At 47.6% G+C, this 20,417-nt stretch overlaps 1 protein-coding gene and 1 long non-coding RNA gene across 6 annotated transcripts in view; one reads left to right on the top strand and one right to left on the bottom strand.

Moving 5' to 3' along the window:
* Window positions 1-449: 449 nt before the first annotated feature.
* LOC127042906 (uncharacterized) lies at window positions 450-6,269 on the bottom strand. The gene is made up of 3 exons (XR_007772088.1): window positions 6,184-6,269; window positions 2,538-2,822; window positions 450-649 (listed from the first exon to the last, which is right to left on the bottom strand). It is a non-coding gene; the product is annotated as an uncharacterized LOC127042906 (long non-coding RNA).
* A 145-nt stretch (window positions 6,270-6,414) lies between these two features.
* CPNE8 (copine 8) overlaps window positions 6,415-20,417 on the top strand; it is a 269,466-nt gene continuing 255,463 nt past the window's right edge. For all 5 annotated transcript variants that reach the window (XM_050936193.1, XM_050936194.1, XM_050936195.1 and 2 more), the window contains exon 1: window positions 6,415-6,567. In XM_050936193.1, coding sequence (XP_050792150.1) covers window positions 6,428-6,567 — 140 coding nt within the window. In that variant the 5' untranslated portion in view covers window positions 6,415-6,427. The remainder of the gene's footprint in view (window positions 6,568-20,417) is intronic.

Consider the following 20,417-nt stretch of genomic DNA (forward strand, 5'->3'; position numbering starts at 1 on the left):
AAATGGACAGTGCAGCCCTCTAGCTGAAGCCTATCAAGGGAGGTATGTGGATCCCCCTAGAAGTTAAAATGAAAAGTAAGGGAGGAGAGGCTCTACTAGAGGACAAAGGCAGCTTTAGATATGGTACCAGGCATGTAGGAGGATGTCCACTTCTAAGCCATTGAAGCAGAAATTGTCTTTTCCTTTCCAGATGTATCTAATATTCAGAAAGAGAATCTAGCACCTGCCTTCCACATTTGAACACCTTCAAAATTCAGGAGTGCTCAAGCTCAGTTTGGGCAACTGTTACTTCATTTCTCCCAAATGGTAACTAGAACTGGAATTACAATTTTCAACAGCCGTTGGTATTTTTTTTAGTTTTGTTTGTTTAAAAGGAAGACAGTGATAATGCATTGGCAAATTCCCCATACAAACAAAGAGTGCAACAAAAGAATAATAAAGACACCTCGACTTTTCCTCATTTATATAGGACAGTCTTATAATATGGATCAGATATCCTCCAATCACACAAGCTGAAAATTGTTCCACTTTACTGCAGTTCTGTAAGCATATGGGAACCAGTCCTGTTCTGTTCTGAATTCAGCAGGAATTTTGGATGTGCACAGAAGTGCCTTGCTTTTGTGACCATACTCCCTGATATTTTCAGCCCCTGTAAGAGAAGCAGGTTTACGTTTAGTAATTGGGTGGGAAGCCTCTTAGAAAAAGTTAGGTGCTGTAGGTGGTGTTGCTTATTCATTAGGTAATGTGAGACCTTCCTGTTACAATAGTAAGCCAGTGCAGCATAGAATGCACTTTGCTCCTAGAGTCTAGAATGGGGTCCTTTGCTTCTATTCACAGCCCATTAAAGATAATGAAAAGACTCCCACTCACTTCAAGAAGCGTTGGACAGAACTGGTTATACACAGGGTAACTCCACTGTCTTCACAGGGTCCTTGTCCCACAATGGAGGGGGGTGGGGCATGTGAGCTTGTTGCAGAGCTGGTGCTCAGGGCTGGGAACCTCCTGGCACCCCAGCCTCCAAAATCATTCAGGCTGCATGTTCTGCATTACTATGTGCTAGCTGAGGAGTGCATGGGAATTAGTGGCCTTTGCTGCAGGTGATGGGCATCTCGGTACTTAAAGCCATGGCCTAGAGGAGGGAAGTGCTTAACCGCAGAGTCTGCAGCTGCCTAGGGCCAGTGCTGAGGATTTAGAGTCCCTAGTGCCACAGGGTTCAAGCATGTTCAGCCTTGGAATTGCCATCCCTCCCTTGCTAGCAGCTGCAGCTATCTAAGGCTGGCCTCCTGCAATTGGCTCCATGGCTGTAGCCAGAGAAGCTGCAGGTGGCTCTGTGACTACTGGGGGCCATTAAGCTAGAGCAGATAAAGAAACTGGAGTTAACCTCAAGGAACCGAGGTCACTCATAGGAAAGGCATGTCAAGGGAAGCAGGGAAAGAGGAAGCAGGTAAGGCTTCCATCAGGAGAACAGCTCTAGCCGGTTGGGGAGCATGTCCAAAGTAGAAAGGAAACAAGCATGGGGAGAGGTGGTGGTGATCAGGTAGTAGACTAGAATGTAGATGGAAGCAGAGGGAGAAAGCCCTTGGGAATCTGAAGACACCAGCTTACGTCCTCATTTTGGGGAAATAGTGTTTGCAAGTGGCTTGCTCAAATGGCAGGAGAGGTGCTGAGGGAGGGATTTGTCAATTCATCAGGTATCTGCTGGCTTTGGAATTTTGAGCTGAGACTAGGACCACATACTGTGACTGGTGACACAGGGTGCTACTGGAGACATGGCTATAGAAGGTCTGAATGAGGAGATAAATCTGGGGGGAGTTTTCCCTGATCACTATGAAAGTTCTGCTCACTCTGGACACTGGTAAATCCACATGGGTGTACAGCTCAATGAGAAAAACCGGGGACTGAGGGAGCTGTTTATTACAATGCATATAGTCATGCAGAAGTGTGTGATCAAAATGAAAAATGTCTCTGAGTACCAGGTATACTATGGCACCGTCACACCAGGCCCACACTCAGAGCCCACAATGACTACATAGGAGCCCACAAATATCTTTGGCGCTAGGGCCCACAAAAGGCTAATCCGGCCCTGTTTCAGACTACTGTAGCCAGTCTGTCCCTGAGAAGACTGGTTCCTGTTGTACTGAAATGCAGGCCATACAAACTGTACAGCCCCTTCTCTCTGTGGAAGGCACACTAATACTCCACAAAGCCAAGCCCCTCTCTCTTACACCACTTATCTAGCCAGTGATGCACTTTCTTTGCTCACAGAGAAGGAATGATCTCCTTCCCTGAAGTCATCTATAATCTGTGAGATACCCAGCAATGCAGTGTCATTAATGCTGCTATGCACCATCACCAGTGAATCCATTCCCTTTGATTTCAGAAGCCTATCAAACCTTATGGCAGTTCTACACTATGGGGTTAAGTCGACCTAAGTTACACAACTTAATAACATAGCTGGAGTCGATGTAGCTTAGGTCAACTTATTGTGATGTCTACACCACGCTGGATTGATGGCAGAAACACTCCGGTTGACTTACCTTAGGTTTCTTATTTCTGGTGGAGTACCAGAGTCAATGAAAGAGCGATCTGCAGTCAATTTAGCAGGTCTTCACTTGACCCACTAAATTGAGCCCTAGTGGATTGATCACCATAGCGTTGATTCACTGTAAGTGTAGACATGCCATTAGAGTGATGACTCATAGCTTGGTTCAGGGAAGCACACCATCCTGTTGTCCATCTGTTCTTTGCAGAATGTTCTTTCTGTTCTTGTTAGTATGGAATCCCCAACAAGAAGTGCCTGTCTTCCTTGCACAGTTGAAGATCTTTGAGGGCAAGTAATCAAATTGAAAATAGTTTTTTTAACTAACCTCTATTACTTATAATCTTCACAGTTACTTGCAACAATAGGTGAGAAATTCAGGAAGAAAGGTGATTTTTTTTTTCAAGTTGGTGTTCCTTTATCAGAGCACTGATCATTTAATCTAATGGGAGAGTATCATTTTCTGGTGGCTTTTGCTTTTAAATGATTAGGCTTAACAGGAGCAGATAAGTGGTGTACATTTTTCAGGGTGCTATACAAACGTTAAATCGTCTAAAATAAATGCACTGTTTGTGGAAACGTGTAACTAGTATCCACTGCTCTCTAAGGGCCAAGTGTTATGAAGTTATGCAGTGAGGTATTTTCTCTTTTGATTGTATGGGGGACTCCTTCATTGCTTCTGCTCAATAGTGCCGCCTGGTGGTACATAGGCCACTCTGATTAGCTGCTCATTAATGTCTCTGCCTGGACTGTCACTTAACTGAAAGCCATCTAATTATCACAGTGTTTTCTTTAGTACAAGAAAGAACGTTAGCATTCCCCTTTGCTAGGTTCCTCCTCCCCTCCATGAACAACATAATGCTAAAGAAACTGGTTTAGGTCCTCTTCTTCCTGAAAATATACAGGGTGTTGAATGAGGGTCCAGATGACATGTTAATTATAAACATTAAGTGTGTGTGTATGTCTTTTTTAAAAAAGAGTGAAAGAAGAATTGGCTAGATCACTCTCAAGCCTCTCATTCACATGGGGGGGGGGTGTGGATTTATTGAGGCCTGCCCTGAATCTCACACTGTTGGAGGGAGGGTAGACTCCCTCTGTCAGGCCCATCACAAGTCTCCCTCATTGGGGAGATGGAGGGCTCCAGGAGGGAGACTTCCTCAGGCAGTTTCTGAGTCTGTGGGGGGAGAGTTGCTCTGTATGCTCAGGGAGAATCCCCATGTCTCATGACTTCCACCCAGCAGCTGGAAAGCCCTCTGCCCCTTAAGTTCCCCTCCCACTAGCAGCTGGGAAACCCTGTCCTGCTCCATAACTGTTTCCAGCATAAACTGGCCCCTGTGCTGGTCTAGCAGGGTTGATGCTGCTGGGGAAAGAAGGAGAAGCCTCTTGGGCTCCTGCCTCAGCTGAATCTGATTTGCTGTTGTGCTGTTGCTACATGACCCCCCTCTCCATGGCTCCAGCCATTGGGGAGTTTCATCAGCGACTGGACTGTGATTGATAAAGGGCTCAAAAGGGGCTCTGCTGCATTTCATGCAAAGGACGGTCCCTCAGCACTTGGGCTTAGGGTTACAACCTGCTTGGTATTTGACCAGGCTGGTCCTTTTTAAAATGGATTTGCCAGTTGCCACAATAATAATTTAATCTGCTGGTTTTTTTATGTGGGTCTAAACATTTGCATTATCACAGTACACTAGGATATCTAATGTTAAAAGTTTCTGTACCTAGCTAAAGATGCTGCAGTTTTCCCATTTCCACACTTTTAAGTGGTAACAGATCAAAACTGTTGAAAATACAGCAGTTGTCTGCCCACCAACAAGCAAGCGCACTGCACACGTGTGAGAGGGTTTGAGTCATGCAAGAGTGAGGAGATGTGCAATGTTATCAATCTTATCTATATGTGTTATCTCCCCATAGGCGGCTGTTGAAGGGGGGAGTTGCGATGTTGCCTTGTGGTGAGGTTGCAGCAGGCTTGCCTTGTGGGGCGGGTTAGGATTGCCAGGTGTCCAGTCAAAAAGGGACCTGGCAGCTCTGGTCAGCACTGCTGCCGGGCTGCTAAAACTCTGGTCAGTGGCGCAGCAGGGCTAAGGCAGGCTCCCTGCCTGCCCTGGCTTCGCGTGGCTCCTGAAAGTGTCCGGCATACCTGGCTCCTAGGTGCAGGGGAGGCCATAGGGTCTCCATGTGCTGCCCCCACCCTAAATGCTGGCTTTGCAGCTCCCATTGGTCAGGAACCATGGTCAATGGGTGCAAGGGCAGTGTGCGGAGCCTCCCATCCTTGGCCCCCCACCTAGGAATTAGACATGCTGGGAGCTGCCTGGCCAGAGCTCACACCCTGCACCCCCTCCCCAGCCCAAAGCCCCTTCCTGCACCCCCAAACCTCTCATCCCTGGTCCTACCTCAGAGCCCCCACTCCCCCTAGCCTGGTGAAGTGAGTGAGGGTTGGGGAGATGAACTAAGGGGGGGCAGAACCTCAGAGAAGCGGTGGTCAGGACAGGGCAAGGGTGTTTGGTTTTGTGCCATTAGAAGGCTGACAGCCTAAGGGATCTGTTTTTTTTTTTTTTTTGCATTTCAAAGGCGGTACCCTGCTCAGGCCTCCTGTGCCTTATGCGCTCTTCATGGGTCTGGCTCCACCTCTCCGGCCCCTGTGCCCAGTCCTCCCTTCCCGCAGGAGTCTGGCTCGCTCCCTCTGCCCTTTGTGCGACCGCTGGCGAGCAGCGCCTGCCCCACAGCGGCTCGGGGTTCCAGGTACCCGCCAGATGTTTGGCCGCAGGAGGCTTCGCTTAACGGAGTCCCCCACCAGGGGCCGCTGTACACGTGTCCCGGCGCTGCCAGAGCGGGTACGGTGCTGTTGCTTCCCCACCCTGCCCAAGTCGTGGCGCAGGTTCCCTATAGCTCCCGCCGCCGGCTCATGTTCCAATCCCCCGGCTGGCGCCACGCGGGGCACGGAACGCTCCCGCTCACTCTGCGCGAGGCGGCTCGTGTTCCAATCCCCGGCCTGGCGCCACGCGGGTCACGGAACGCTCCCGCTCACTCTGCGCGAGGCGGCTCGTGTTCCAATCCCCCGGCCTGGCGCCACGCGGGGCACGGAACGCTCCCGCTCACTCTGCGCGAGGCGGCTCGTGTTCCAATCCCCAGCCTGGCGCCACGCGGGGCACGGAACGCTCCCGCTCACTCTGCGCGAGGCGGCTCGTGTTCCAATCCCCCGGCCTGGCGCCACGCGGGTCACGGAGCGCTCCCGCTCACTCTGCGCGAGGCGGCTCGTGTTCCAATCCCCGGCCTGGCGCCACGCGGGGCACGGAACGCTCCCGCTCACTCTGCGCGAGGCGGCTCGTGTTCCAATCCCCGGCCTGGCGCCACGCGGGTCACGGAACGCTCCCGCTCACTCTGCGCGAGGCGGCTCGTGTTCCAATCCCCGGGCTGGCGCCACGCGGGGCACGGAGCGCTCCCGCTCACTCTGCGCGAGGCGGCTCGTGTTCCAATCCCCGGGCTGGCGCCACGCGGGGCACGGAACGCTCCCGCTCACTCTGCGCGGGGCGGCTCGTGTTCCAATCCCCCAGCTGGCGCCACGCGGGGCACTGAACGCTCCCGCTCACTCTGCGCGGGGCAGCTCATGTTCCAATCTCCCGGCTGGCGCCACGCGGCCCGGGTACGTTGGAGACCGTTGGTCACTCGTGGGGCCCCAGGTTGGGGTTAGTGTCACGCGCGGGTTTTGCCCGTTGTGACGTCACCGCTCGCGCCCTCAGTCGGCGTTTCCCGACCGCGTGCAGCAGTTCGAGCTCAGCCCAGCGGTTCCACCCACCCAGTCAGTGGCCGGCAGTAGTAGCAGCGGTAGTGAGCTCTGCTCCCGGGAGTTCCCGTTAGCGACGCCTCTTACGCCCCGCCCCGCCCCGCTCCATGTTCGGACCTGATAAGCAGTCGGGGCAGCCGAAGCTGGACTGTGGTGGCAGGTTCGGGAATATGGCGTCTGTGGGGGAATTTAACTCGTTCAGCGCCAGCGTCCCGGCCACCAAGGTGGAGCTGTCTGTGTCCTGCAGGTAAGCGAGCGGGGTTAGACGGTGCGGTGCTGCCTTGCGTGGCGTGTCGGGTGTGAAAGCCCCGTCTCCCCATGTGGTGCCCTGATGGGGGGGGCGGCACGTGTCTGATCCAGCCCCCTTGTGGTTTCTCGGGCTGGGATGTGCGCTCCACTCTCCCTGTGATGAGCTGTGTGGGCGGAGGGTCCCTTCCCCCGCGGGGTGGGGCGGGCAGGACGCGGACTTGGGGATCAGGCGGAGTGAAATCCCTGAGCGCTGGGGACCGTACATAAGAGAGTTGGTTTCAGTTCCCTTTCGCGAGCTCCGTCAGTGCTTTCCGGAGAGACTTGTCTCATCCGTTTCTTCTGGGAATCTTCCAGCTGGGAGACGTTGGTAAATCCTCATACAGAGGGGTGGCTATTCAGACACTAAAGTCTAGTAACAGGCGCCTTCCCTTCCTGGGAACCTCCGATTGGCTCTGGTGTTATAGGCTGCGCAGGGAGTGATGGCAAATACATAGAGAAATAGTAGAAGGGGGATTCCCCGGACCAAAACGGTATGGCAGCCTGGGCTACTGCCCCAGAGGATTTCCTCATGGGAGGGCTGTGTGATGCAGGTGTCTTTATTTAGATCGGCTCCAAACCTCTCAGTGGAGGGGAGAGACAGAGACAGATTCGAGCTGGGTTTCTGTAGTCAAGGAGCATTTCCTCAGTTAGGCTGGCACTTATCATTAGACCTGTCCCCAGGTCTCATGCGATGCGGAGAGGAGGGACAACCCCTGTCAAGACGTTGTTTAAAGGAAGGTTTCAAACCCCTTAACAGTCCAGTCACACACTCCGTCCATCCTTGACTATGATGTTGATGGTAACTAAAAAAACTAACTAATGATATTTTAATTGCTCATCAAAATTTACTCGGCCTGGGTGCGTGTGGGGCAAGTATAATGTTCTAAGTTTGGCAAAGATTTCTCCCTCTCTAAGGATGAAGAATTTTTACTTTGTGTGCTATGAGACCCTCTCCTTAGTATTTAGAAATCTCCTTAAACTGCCCAATCGACTGTAGAACAGCACCAGCTACGGTGGCTGTATTTGGCAGCTTTAATTGGTGGTGGTGTTTCCTGTTGGGAAACGAAACAGTTTGCTGAACCAGTGACATACTGTACTACTAAAATGTCCGGGGCTGTATTCTCTCTGTTGCTTCAGCGGTTTGCAAAACAGAACGGCTGCTCCTGAACTCCCTTCCCCTCCCTTCTCCAAAGTAAACCTCGTAGCTGTTTGATAAGGGGAACACTTCGAAACAAGGATAAAGCAATGAGAAGCACGATATTCCTCGACTTCCTAATGACTAGGCAGATAAAAAACTAACACGCCCCTTCTCCTCCCTTCCCCCAGCAAAACGTGCTTGTTTATTATTAGGTTGTCCACCTCCTCCACCAATACTTTTGTTTAAGTTGCCTATTGCCTCTTTTCTTAATCTAAAATTACAAGGTGTCTTGGATGAGAATGGCCTTCTTGTTAATTTTTTGTACAGCACTGTATAAATTGATTAGGTTCCCTAGCCACTGTCTGTTATACAAATAATAATAAAAAGGGCTGATGTCCCCCACTTACTATGTAGAAGAGGGATGAACTTATTTAATGAGGTTTTAAGACTCTGTACATGTTCTTCCTTTTCTGATGGAGTTTTTTGTATATTGAAATTTTCACAGTTTGTGATGCCTCAGAATATTGAATTTCTAGAAATCACCACAGAGTTTCTAAATAGCACCCAAAGGGAAACTGGACACCACACAAGGCATGTTATTGTTTAGAGCAGGGGTTGGCAACCTTTCGGCAGTGCTGTGCTGAGTCTTCATTTATTCACTCTAATTTAAGGTTTCATGTGCGAGTCATACATTTTAACATTTTTAGAAGGTCTCTTTCTATAAGTCTATAATATATAACGAAACTATTGTTGTATGTAAAGTAAATAAGATTTTAAAAATGTTCAAGAAGCTTCATTTAAAATTAAATTAAAATGCAGAGCTCCCCAGACTAGTGGCCAGGACCCAGGCAGTGGGAGTGCCACTGAAAATCAGTTTGTGTGCCACCTTCGGAACGCATGCCATTGGTTGCCTACCCCTGGTTTAGAGAAACAGGCTCTAGTGTTCAGGAGCTTTAGTTCTAGGGTTGGGTTTTGTAAGTAAATGCTGTGATGTCTGTCATGTTGTGGTATTTTATACTTTTTTTGACTCAGTTTTGTGTGTAATAAGAGAACACCTCTTCAATTCAGATTGCTGGTTTACTTTTTTATATTTTATTTCAGATTTTCAGTACTATAACTTGGCAATAAATAAAACAGTACTGTTATGAAACTTGAGTGTTGAAAAAAATAATACTGATGTAAAACAGTATAGCCAAATCTAGCTAATTGAGAGATACTAGTTTTTAAAAATAATTAATCAAGAAGTTATTTAAATACTATAACTCACTTAATATGATTGGCTAAAATACTGGGTGTTCATGTCTTTGTACATGCCGTAACTAGACAAAGGAAAACAAAACATTCCATGGGTTCATGCAACAGAAAGAAAAACAAGGTTGTTCAAACAAAACTGCCTTCTCATTTGACTATTAACTCCTCCTAGCTCCTCCTCCTTCATTCCTGTGTTAGGTATTACTTGTCAAATGTTAATATCTAAATATATGGGAATTCCCTGCGGGAATTTCCTTTATAATGCAAGTGGTAAACTGCACTTGTTTTTGATTGGCAGCAGAAACATATTAATATCAAAATGAATAACTTTAGGAAAGACACTAATGAATAACACATGATTATAACTCATCTGTGTACACATTTATTGGCTAAAACCCCAAAAGAAATAGCATTCTAAAACAAATATGCAATATGGACAGAAGAATAAACTATGCCAGATACAGCAATAAATGCTTCAATTGTTCAGTAATTAGCAATTACATTTGTTTTTAGAAAATATCTGCCTTCATTTATACTATAGTACAATATTTTAAATGATGAGATTATTCGTTATGAGCCAAAGAACCAGTATTAGCACTAGATTATAATACTGATTATCAGCTAATAGAGCATTAGTTTGTGCTTGTCAGTTCTTAGATTCCAGCTACATTTTCCACTTCCTTTTTGGATCTACTTAGGAACCATACAACACTGGTCCATTTATCATTTGCTCACTGGTGTAACTGGGCTGTCCAGTGGATGCAGTGTGGTCTGCTAATTACATTAATAGACAGGGAGTCAAGCAACATGGGTTCTCTTCCTGACTTCACCAATGATTCACTCTGTGACCTGTGGAAGTCACTTGGTGCTTCAGTTTCCCCATCAGTAAATTGGAGTTAATAATAAAACTATGTTCACACATAAATGAAAGTAGTATTTCTGACCTCAAGAGATTTAAAAGAATGAGGTAGACCACTCAAGAAACCACAAACCATGTGATTGCCCCCCAAAGAGAGTTTTTTTTTTTTTGAAGATTGTGCTTGTGGTTTTTTTTTTCCTGATCTGTCTTTTGATTTTAATTCCCTCTGCCTATCACATGCATGTGTGACAATTGGTATTGTCCACTGTCCCAAATTTATTTGGTAAGGTGATTTTTTTTTTTTTGGCCCTGGCTGCAGGAGTAAGTTTGCTAGGTATCCAGTTTTCAACTGGAACACCTGGTCGAAAAGAGGCCCTGGTTACTCCAGTCAGCACCGCTGACCAGGCTGTTGAAGTACAGTTGGCGTGGGGCTGGCAGGCTCCCAACCCAGCTCTTCACAGCTCCCGGGAAGCTACCGGCATGTCTCTCTGGCTCCTAGATGTAGGGGTGACCATGGGGGCTCCAAGCATGGCCCCCGCCCCGAATGCTGGCTCTGTAGCTCCCATTGGCCGGGAATTTTTGCCTAGGAGCTGACAGGACATGCCGGCAGCTTCCTGGGAGCTGCCTGAAGTAATTGCCACCTGGCCCTGCACCTCTCACCCCCCTCCAGCACCCTGAACCCCCCTCTGCCCTATCCTGGAGCCACCTCCCGTACTCCGAATCCCTTGGCCCCAGCCCGGAGCCCCCTCCTTCACCTGGAACTCCTCATCCCTGGTCCCACCCCAGAGCCTGGACCCCCAGCCGGAGCCGGAGCCCTCCTGCACCCGAACCCACTGCCTCAAGCCAGAGCCCCCTCCTGCACCTGGAACTCCTCATCCCTGGTCCCACCCAGAGCCTGCACCCCCAGCCGGAGCCCTCACCCGACTGCACCCGAACCCACTGCCTCAAGCCAGAGCCCCCTCCCACACTCCGAACCACTCAGTCCCACCACTCAGCCCGGAGCCCCTCCTGCACCTTGAACCCTTCATTCCAGAGCCCATACCCCTGCCCAGAGCACCCTCCCATATTCTGAACCCCTCATTTCAGGCTCCAGCTCAGAGCCTGCACTTCTAGTTCAGAGCCCATACCCACTCTCATATCCTAACCCCCTGCCTCAGCCCAGAGCCTCCTCCTGCACCCTGAACCCATAATTTCTGGCTCCACTCTGGAGCCTGCACTCCCAGCCAGAGCCCTTACCTGAACCCCAACCCACTGCCTAAGCCTAGTGAAAATGAGTGAGAGAAAGTGGGGGAGAGCGAGGGTGGGGGGAATGGAGTGGGCAGGGGGAGGGACCTTGAGGAAGGGGCAGGGCAAGGGTGTTCCGTTTTGTGTGATTAGAAAGTTGGCAACCTTATGCAGGAGCTCTCACCCCTACATCTGTCTGTCCCCTGTCCAGCGATTAATCCTGCTCCTCCTCCTCCTTCTCCCAGTTCCTGCATCAGTTCTGCTCATTTGTAGCCCCAATGTCTATGTTCTACCTCCTAGCCTCTCTATCAATTCAGTGTCCCACTCCATCAGTTCTGCCCTCTACCTCACTTCTGCTCTTCTTGGGGTTTTTCAATTCCCTCTCCTAGGCCTGGGAGTGGGGACTACAGCCGGGTCCCCTTTTCCCCCCTTCCAGGCTGGGGCGATGGGGAGGATTAGCTCCAGAGGCTCTTCACCCCTTTATCCTGTTCCCAAGCCGCATGTTGCAGTGAGCGGGAGGAGGACCAGAGGAGCCATCCCCATTTTTCCAGGAGGGAATGAGGGACCCGAGTCGAACTGAGCTTCTGAGTTTTTTTTTTTTTTTTTTTCCCTCCTCCTTTGCCCCTCCTTCCCCAGCACACTGAAGCCATTTTCACTGGTGGCAAGAGGGAGTGGGGGCTGAGAGCTCTTTCTGCAGCAGGTCGGATTGGTTGTTCTGCCCATGAAGTGGACAGGTGAGGCAGGCAGCCAATTGGAGGACTTCTCCCTGCCCCCCCCCCCCCCCCCCCCAGGCAGCACTCAAATATGTCAGATGTCTGGAGTGTCTTGCTTCATCATAAGACTTGCTACAGCCCTGGCGAAATCCAGACACTTGTGGATAAACTGGCTCATCTCTTGGCATTGGATTTTTTGCAATTATTTCTTTTTTTATCTACAGTATTTTATGGATATAAAATGTGAGCATAGGCATGGTCTTACAATTGTTGGAGAAGCAAGAAGTAAAAATATTTTTATTTCTATTATTGATTTGCATTATCATAGTGCCTAGCCTAGGAGCTCTTTGTGTTTGTGAGGTGCCTAGTAAAACAGGGTCTTGGCCCATGACAACTATTCAGTGTCAGATAATTAAGGAAAGGACCAGAGTTTCTGTGAACCTAATAGAGCACAGTATATCTGTGGGTTTCCAATCCATGGAGACTGTAGAAGTCTGCAGGTGCTGGCAGGGAGATCTGTTCAGGAAGCATCAAAAGAATTGTGCTTTTAACTTTAGATACTGACTTCCATAGTTTTAAATACTTGAGGTTTTTTTAGTGATGTGTTCAATGTTTGTGTTGGGATTAAATGTGATCTATAAGTAACTTTATAGATGTTACATATATTAAGAAGAATTTATTTGTGGTGCATTTCCGTTTGTGAGATATGGTGCATCTGGTGTATAGCTGATGAACAGCATTGAAAAGCCATGTCTAGCGAGGTTCGGCCGCAGGAGGTGAGGGTGACATCATTGACATACATAAGGAAGTGCACCACCTCAACAGCCTCAGTTCCTTTGTTACTGTTGCAGAGAGCAAATGGAACTCACCTTTGTTACCTCAGGCTAGTTCTTCCCTTAATCTGATTTTAATACTTGTAAATGTTGTAGAGAAATACTTTCTCTAGCTTGCTTGCTAGCATATATATACCTACCCCTGGAAATTTCCATTACATGCATCTGAGGAAGTGGGTATTCACCCACGAAAGCTCATGCTCCAAAACGACTGTTAGTCTATAAGGTGCCACAGGATTCTTTGCTGCTTTTGTAAATGTGAGTTGAGTAATATAGGATAGTTTAGTATACAGCCTTCCCTTGTCTTGGGAGCCATTGACCTCTCTCCAAGGCTTCATGGAGCCCAGAGCTTTGAGAGTTTCAACAGGTACACCTCCCTCAGGGTTCCATGTTGTTCTCACTCCCTTCAGTGAGAGAGTGTCTTTCTTATGGTAGCTGGATGTATAGGCACTGACTCCGTGAATGCTCTGGGGCTGAAACACCCACAGGAAAAAATGGTAGCCCCCCATCAGAACCTCCCTCTCCCCTCAGCAGATTAGAAACTCAGTGCCTGTGGCTGGATGTCAACTCCCTGGTACTGCCAGCCCTTCAGTCATAAGCACTCTCCTCTGAATTTATGCCATGGCTCAGTCTGCCTTGCAAGTTAACACTAAGTGCACCCAGTTCCGAAGTTCCCCGTAAATGTCCCTCTGTAGTATCTAGCCTTGATCCACTGGACAGTCTCAGAAATTACCAGATAAGCCATCCCCAAAGGAACACAGGCTTGTTCGATTCAACTGAGTATAATATCCTATATAACAACACAGCACTGTAATCTGTTTTATCTGTTTTCACTATAAAGTAACAAAGGGGTAGCCCTGTTAGTCTGACTCTACAAAAACAGTGAGGAGTCCGGTGGTACCTTAAAGACTTAAAGACTGGCAGTATATTTATGCCTGTATCTGTAATTTTCACTCCATGCATCTGAAGAAGTGGGTTTTTTACCCACGAAAGCTTATGCCCAAATAAGTATAGTTATTAATAGGTTAAGATGTATGAGATCGTAAGCAAGGATAGTCAGAACACCATGTTACAAAAAACAACAGGTATAACATGCTTCTTATAGTCTAAACTTAATTTTAACAGGCTAAGCCCTTGTCTAAAGACATCTGTCTTGCCCAAATGTCTTTTACAGTGCTTTCAGCCAAACCCTTGTTGAGATCCCATTTTCATGAATGTAATTGCCCTGTCCAGTTAGTCTCCAGATACAAGATAAAACAGGGGTCCTTTTGCCTTCCTATTATACCCCAGAGTTGATTGTCTTTGCACCTCAGGGATAGGACAACCCCCTGTGGTTTAGTTTCCAGCATCTTTCTATGTTGACTTAACATCCTTACATTGACTTAAAAATGCAGATGTAGCTCCCATTGTGTTTTGTTTACTATACTTAATTTACCCATAAGAGTTGGGCATAGGTGAATAGATAGGTGCTTTGTCTGGCAGAAAACAGGGTGGATTGAGTTAAATCAAGGCGATTTTTAAATCATGATTCAAATCACCAAGGGCTGGTCTACACTAGGGGAGGGGATTGATCTAAGATACTTCGACTTCAGCTATGTGAATAACGTAGCTGAAGTTGCGTATCTTAAATCGAGTTACCTACCGTCCTCACAGCGTGGGATCGATGTCCACTGCTCCCCCTGTCGACTCCACTACCGCCGTTCACGTTGATGGAGTTCTGGAGTCGATGGGAGCGTGTTCGGGGATCGATATATCGCGTCTCATCTAGACGCGATATATCGATGCTGAGAAATCGATTGCTACCCACCGATACGGCTGGTAGTGAAGACATACCCCAAGTGGAAATCCTCTGTTTCAGCAGTCTCCAAACTTTTGAGGTTTGCACCCCCGCCTTACCCCTGTTGTGTCCCCACCTCCCGAGCAGGGCCATGGCTTGGGAACAGAAGGAGGGATGCAGACTGGGCAGGACCGTCCCTAGCTATTCTGGGGCCCTGCACAGCTGCCCCTCCTCCTCCCGCAAGAGGGGTGTGTGGGGCCCCAGGCCTCTGCAGGGATGGGTGGGGCTGGCCCCAGGCCTCCGTGGGGTGAGGGCTGGCTTGGGGGTTAGGGGGTAACCAGCACTCACTGGCGGTGTGGCTGGGGCCAGGTTGCTGCATTTCCCGCCGCTGGTGAGTGAAGGCCCAAACCTGCTGCACTCCTCAGTGGAGTCGGAGCAGGGCTGGGCTGGGACAGAGCAGGGGAGGGAAGAGGCGGGACAGGGGCTGGAGCAGCACGCAGCTGTGCAGGGCACCAGGAAATTTGGGGCCCAGGCTGAGACTGGGGCAGCAGCTGGGGGCGGGAGTGGAGCTGCAGCTGGGCTGCAGTGGGGACTGGCAGGGCCCACGGCCAGGTCCGAGTGGAGCGGTGCAGAGGCTGGGGACAGGGCTGGGAGCTGAGGCCAGGGAGGGGCTGGGTGTTGCTCCCTCCCAGCTTCTGTGAGGCTGGCCCGGGCCCTGCCATGCCCCCCTGGACATTCCTCCACACCCTTCTAGGGGGTCTGCCCCTCACTTTGGGGACTTGTGCTCTATTTAAATCATTGATTTTAATCAGTTTTCCCATTTGTACTTAGTTTTTTCTAAAGAAAGGTGCTTTCTTCTCAGTTGATATAACCGTTAAAACATGTTGAGTTGCAGCTAAATAGAACTTTTACACTAGATTTGGTATCTTTCTGCCATCTAGGAGAGCACCCTATAACAATAGACATTCATTTAGCTAATTTATTTAGCTTAATTTCAGATTCTGATTAATTGTACCTTTTTAGCATGTTAGAAAATATAGTAACTCCTCACTTAAAGTCGTCCCGGTTAACATTGTTTCGTTGTTATGTTGCCAATCTATTTGAGAACATGCTCGTTTAAAGTTGTGCAATGCTCCCGTATAACCTTGTTCGGCAGCTGCCTGCTTTGTCCAGTGCTTGCAGGAAGAGCAGCCCGTTGGAGCTAGCTAGTGGGGGCTTGGAACCAGGGTGGACTGGCAGCTCCCCTAAGTTCCCTGTGTGGCAGCCGCCCAGCAGGCTACCAATTGCCGGCAGTTCAGCTGTCCGTCTCCCCACTGCCATGTGCTGCTCCTGTTCTCTGCCTTGGAGCTGCTCCCAGGAGCCTCCTGCTTGCTGTGCAGGGGGGTTGGAGGAAGAGAGGCACTAATGTCAGGGGGTCCCCCTGCCCCCCTGCTTACCCCTTGTCCTTATAGATCAGGGTGGGGACATGACAGGGCTCAGGATGGAGGGAGCTTGTTTGGTGCAGCTGCTATCTCAACTTCCTGATCTGTTTAAAAAGGCAATGTACTTAGAGTGGTGTCAGCGTACTTAAAGGGGCAATGTGCGTCTCTCTCTCTCACACAGGATATCTCTCTCTATCTGTCATGCTGTCTCCCCTCCCTCCATTTGCGCTGCCTTGTAGAGCGTAAGGCTATGGGTATGTCTACACTACCTGCCGGATCGGCAGGCGGTGATCGATCCAGTAGGGTTTGATTTATCACATCTAGTCTAAATGCGATAAAGCGACCCCTCCCCCCCCCGAGCTCTCTCCTGTCGACTTCTGTACTCCACCCTTGCAAGAAGCACAGGCAGAGTTGATGGAGGAGTGGCAGCAGTTGACTCACCGCAGTGAAGACACCTCTGTGAGTAGGTCTAAGTACGTCAGCTTCAGCTACGTTATTCATGTCTCCCCAGGATCAAAGCTTTGATACAGTACATGACCTGTTGTGCCGTATTTATAAAGCTTGACCTGAAAAGTTAGATTCTCCCCCTCCTCGTAGACTAGGCCTAGATTAACAACAATGTGTTAACCCTTGAGGGCTCAGCAGAGTGCTAGTTCATCATTTAGCAGTAAGGCATTCCCTGGGAAACATCCGACCCTCTTCCATCCTCTGACTCCACCACCTCAAACAAGGATCACAATCATTTTTGTGTACGGTATTAAATTGTTTGTTTAAAACTTAGACAGATACATACACAGTATATCTATCTAATCTGTAGATATGTCTGGAAATTAATTCTTAACATCGTTTCACTTAGTCACATTTTATTTCTTTTGCAACCAATTCTGACCTTTTATGCCTGTATCACTTATAATCACTTAAAAGCTATCTTTAGATAAAAGAACAGAACTAGATTAACTAAACTAGTATGTTTTGATTGATGTGTTTGGGGAAATTTCTATTCAGGTTAACCAAGGCTGTTACATATTCTTTACCCTTTGATGGAATGATGAACTAATTAATGAGCTTGCACTGCACATTGAGGGAACTGGATAATACAAGGCACGTGATTCTGGGGTACAGTGCTGCATCTGAGGGATATGGAGGTGTTCCCCTGTATTAGTTCATGAGTGGCTGAGAGAACATCCATATAACTTTGCTGTGTGTGCTTTTATATGCTAATGGCTGTGTAAGCAGGGCCTGGAGAGGCTGTTTTTCACCAGCAGAGCAGTGTAATTCTCCAGACCAAAGTTTCCCCTTAAAGGGAAACAGCTTTTCAGAAGTCCTTGTACCTGGGGCAGTGATTCTCAGTCAGGGGTCTGGGACCCCTTGGGGGGCCATGAGCAGGTTTCAGGGGGGCTGCCAAGCAGGGCCAGCCTTAGGCTTGCTGGGGCCCAAGGCACAAAGCTGAAGTCCCAGTGCATGAGGCTGAAATCTGGGGTCCTGAGCCCTACCACCTAGGGCTGAAGTCAAAGCCTAAGCAATGTAGCTTTGTGGCGGGGAGGGGAGGCAGGCAATTGTCCTGCTTGCTATCCTCTAATGCCAGCCCTGGCTTTTATATGCAGAGAACCAGTTATTGTGGCACAGGTGGGCTGTGGAGTTTGTATAGCATGTTGTGGGATGTGTGTGTGTGTGTGTGGGGGGGAAGCTGTGGTGGCTCCGAAAGAAAAAGATTGAGAACCCCTGCTCTGGGGGATGTCACAACTACCTTTTCTGATGGGGAAAGTATTCTGAATCATTCTACAGTTGCCCTTTTTCATAGAGCCCAAGATCAGAAAGGACCATTTGTGATCTTCTAGTCTGACCTTCTGCATAATACAGGCCATAGAGCTCAAGGGCTGAGTCTGATTCTATGCAAATAACAAGGAGGCCCTTAGAAATAATTTTCTAGTTCATGCTCAGTAAGTCCTCTGTCAAAACACAAGGGAAGGATTCTTCCCCTGTTGACCCGTGTTCAGTGAGCAAAGAGTATTAAAGTGACTAGTCTGAAAATTGACAATGGGGAAAATGGCACCACCATGTTTAGCTGATGGTTAATATTTAATGAAATCAGATTCTGCAGATGAGGGCTCTCACTTGGTGTGAGTGAGTGGATTTTAAGTCGTGTGTGAGGTTACAGGAAGGAAGCTCTGCACTCTTCAGAGATGAAGTTAGTATGTATTGTTTCTCATTACTCTAAAATTTAAAATTAGAAAAATTTTGGGAAGTAAGCAGTTCTTATTTTATTGATTTGACTAAAGTCACACTACAATGAAGTTCATAATTTTATTCACTAAGAATGAACGTACACTAGTTATGTATGGCATAACTAAGCTAGTTCTTTCTGCTTTACAGAACAAGAAAACTTTTATTCAGATGCCTTTGACTCGTCTCATTGTTTCTTCTGCTGGCACCTCATACATCCAAAGTGTGTAGATGTTCTGGGTAATGGGCTCTCCTTCCCTCTTCTCTCCTCCTGACCCTGTATCGTACTCCAACCAATGTGGATGGTTCTCTTCTTCTCCCTTTCAGTACTTTCTTCATTGGACTATAAACATACTTCTTCTCAACCTGCAAAACAAATAAGACTCTTCTTGTGAGGATTGTCTAGATTAAACAAATATTCATTCTAGCTGTCAGTTGATGGAGAACTCTCCTCCCTCTTAAATGCTCTGAATCAGAGGATTCAGGTCAGTTATTCCCTAATGAAGACCTCTGTGCCTTCATTGGATTAATTCATTTCTCTCAAGCTACCCGAGCCAGCAATTTAACCTCCTGTTCAGGATCCCCCTCAAGATGAACCATTGGAAAGGCCGTCTTTTGAGAAATCTGTAGATTTCAACCCCCCAACCCCGCATTTCTCCGTATGCTCCAAGCCTGAAAAGAAGTCAGTCATTAAAGTATCTCTGTAAGAGATTATGCCAGGTTAAGGCCATCAAGTTCTCTTCTGACCTGACAATTGACTCCTCCTTCTTGTTTTAGTCGGGTTCAATCAGAGGTGAGAGATTTTGATCCCTTTGAGATGGGTTCTCCAGAGCACTCAAAGATCAAAAAGCCCTGATCCCGCTCCTGCACTCTAAACCCCTTGGCCCCAGCCTGGACCCCTCTCCTACAACCCTATCCCAGCCCAGAGCCCCATCCTCCACCCTGAACTTCTCATTTCTGGCCCCATCCCAGAGCCTAGGGGAAGCTCCAAGCCCCCGTCCCATGGGATTTTGTGGCCCACAACTAATTTTTATTTTTTTTTACCCCCAGTGGATCGGTGGCCTCTGATAGAAAAAAGGTTCCCTGCCCCTGATCTAAATTATCAACATTAATGTGGTCAAGGTCCCAGATCCACAATGGGACTTAGGCTCCTAAACCTCAGAAATAGATGCTGTGATCTGTAAAAACCCCTGCTAAGCTGCCGCATAACTCTTTAGGCACTTAAATTTACTCTGCGGCTAGATTTCTGCTGTAAAAGTTCCCTAGGTGCCTAAGCTTCTGCCTCTAGATTTGTGCATTGCTGCCTGATGCAGGTATCTGGGCACCTGTCTCATCCTTAAGCTCCAGGGTGATCTCTATACTAGTTGAAGATGTGATGCTCCATCTATTTTTGTCTGTGTGGCCCAGTCAGGTAGACATGATCAATCTATGGCCAGCAGAGTAAAGGACAATAAGAAGGGATTTGTAAATTTTGTTGGTCCATTACTAGATGGAAATTGTAGAATAGTCAATAACGAAAAGGCAGAATTGTTCAATAAATATTTCTGTTTTGTGGTGGGGGAAGAGGAGAAACAGATGATGATGTCCTATCTGATGATGATGATGATGAAGAAACCAGGGTGGATTTGATTTAAATCAAGTTGATTTAAATCATTAGTCTGGAAGACTCGATTTAATCATGTATCAGAGGGGTAGCCGATGAAGTGGGTATTCACCCACGAAAACTTATGCTCCAAAACGTCTGTTAGTCTGTAAGGTGCCGCAGGATTCTTTGCTCGATTTAATCATGGATTTCTACATAAAAGTGCATTTTTGTTGATTGTTATAACCTTAATACATATTCTTCACAACTCAGAGATAGATATAGGTTTCATTTTTAGAAGGTACACACTATAGATTTTTAAAATTTAGTTTTACAGCTATATCAGAAAATGAATTATTGGTTATTTCATTTTCCAAAGGTAATTGAAGCAGATAGTTCACCTCCCAATGCCTTCATGAATATCTCCAATTTAGCAGGTTAATCATTAATATTTGGAAGATTTTCTTGCCATGCTGTATTAGGAGGAGAACATCACCAGACATTTAAATTGTTTTATTTAACTAAAACAACAATATTATGTATTCTGGATTTTTTTCTTCAACTGCAAACATAATAATATTTTAACAAAACAAGCATACACATTTTTGAATTTTAGTTAAACATTCAAGTTTTTTAAAATCAGGTTTGGTTTTCTTCAAATTGTTTTTTAACTAAAATAGTTAAATGAAACTTAAAAAACCCCCAAAATTAAATGGACTATGTCAGTCAGGTCAACATGGGAAACTTAAAATATTAGCTTCTGCAGCTACCTTGGTCATCTTCACCTT

Source organism: Gopherus flavomarginatus, chromosome 1 (genome assembly GCF_025201925.1).
Source record: "Gopherus flavomarginatus isolate rGopFla2 chromosome 1, rGopFla2.mat.asm, whole genome shotgun sequence".
NCBI classification, from domain to species: Eukaryota; Metazoa; Chordata; order Testudines; family Testudinidae; genus Gopherus; species Gopherus flavomarginatus.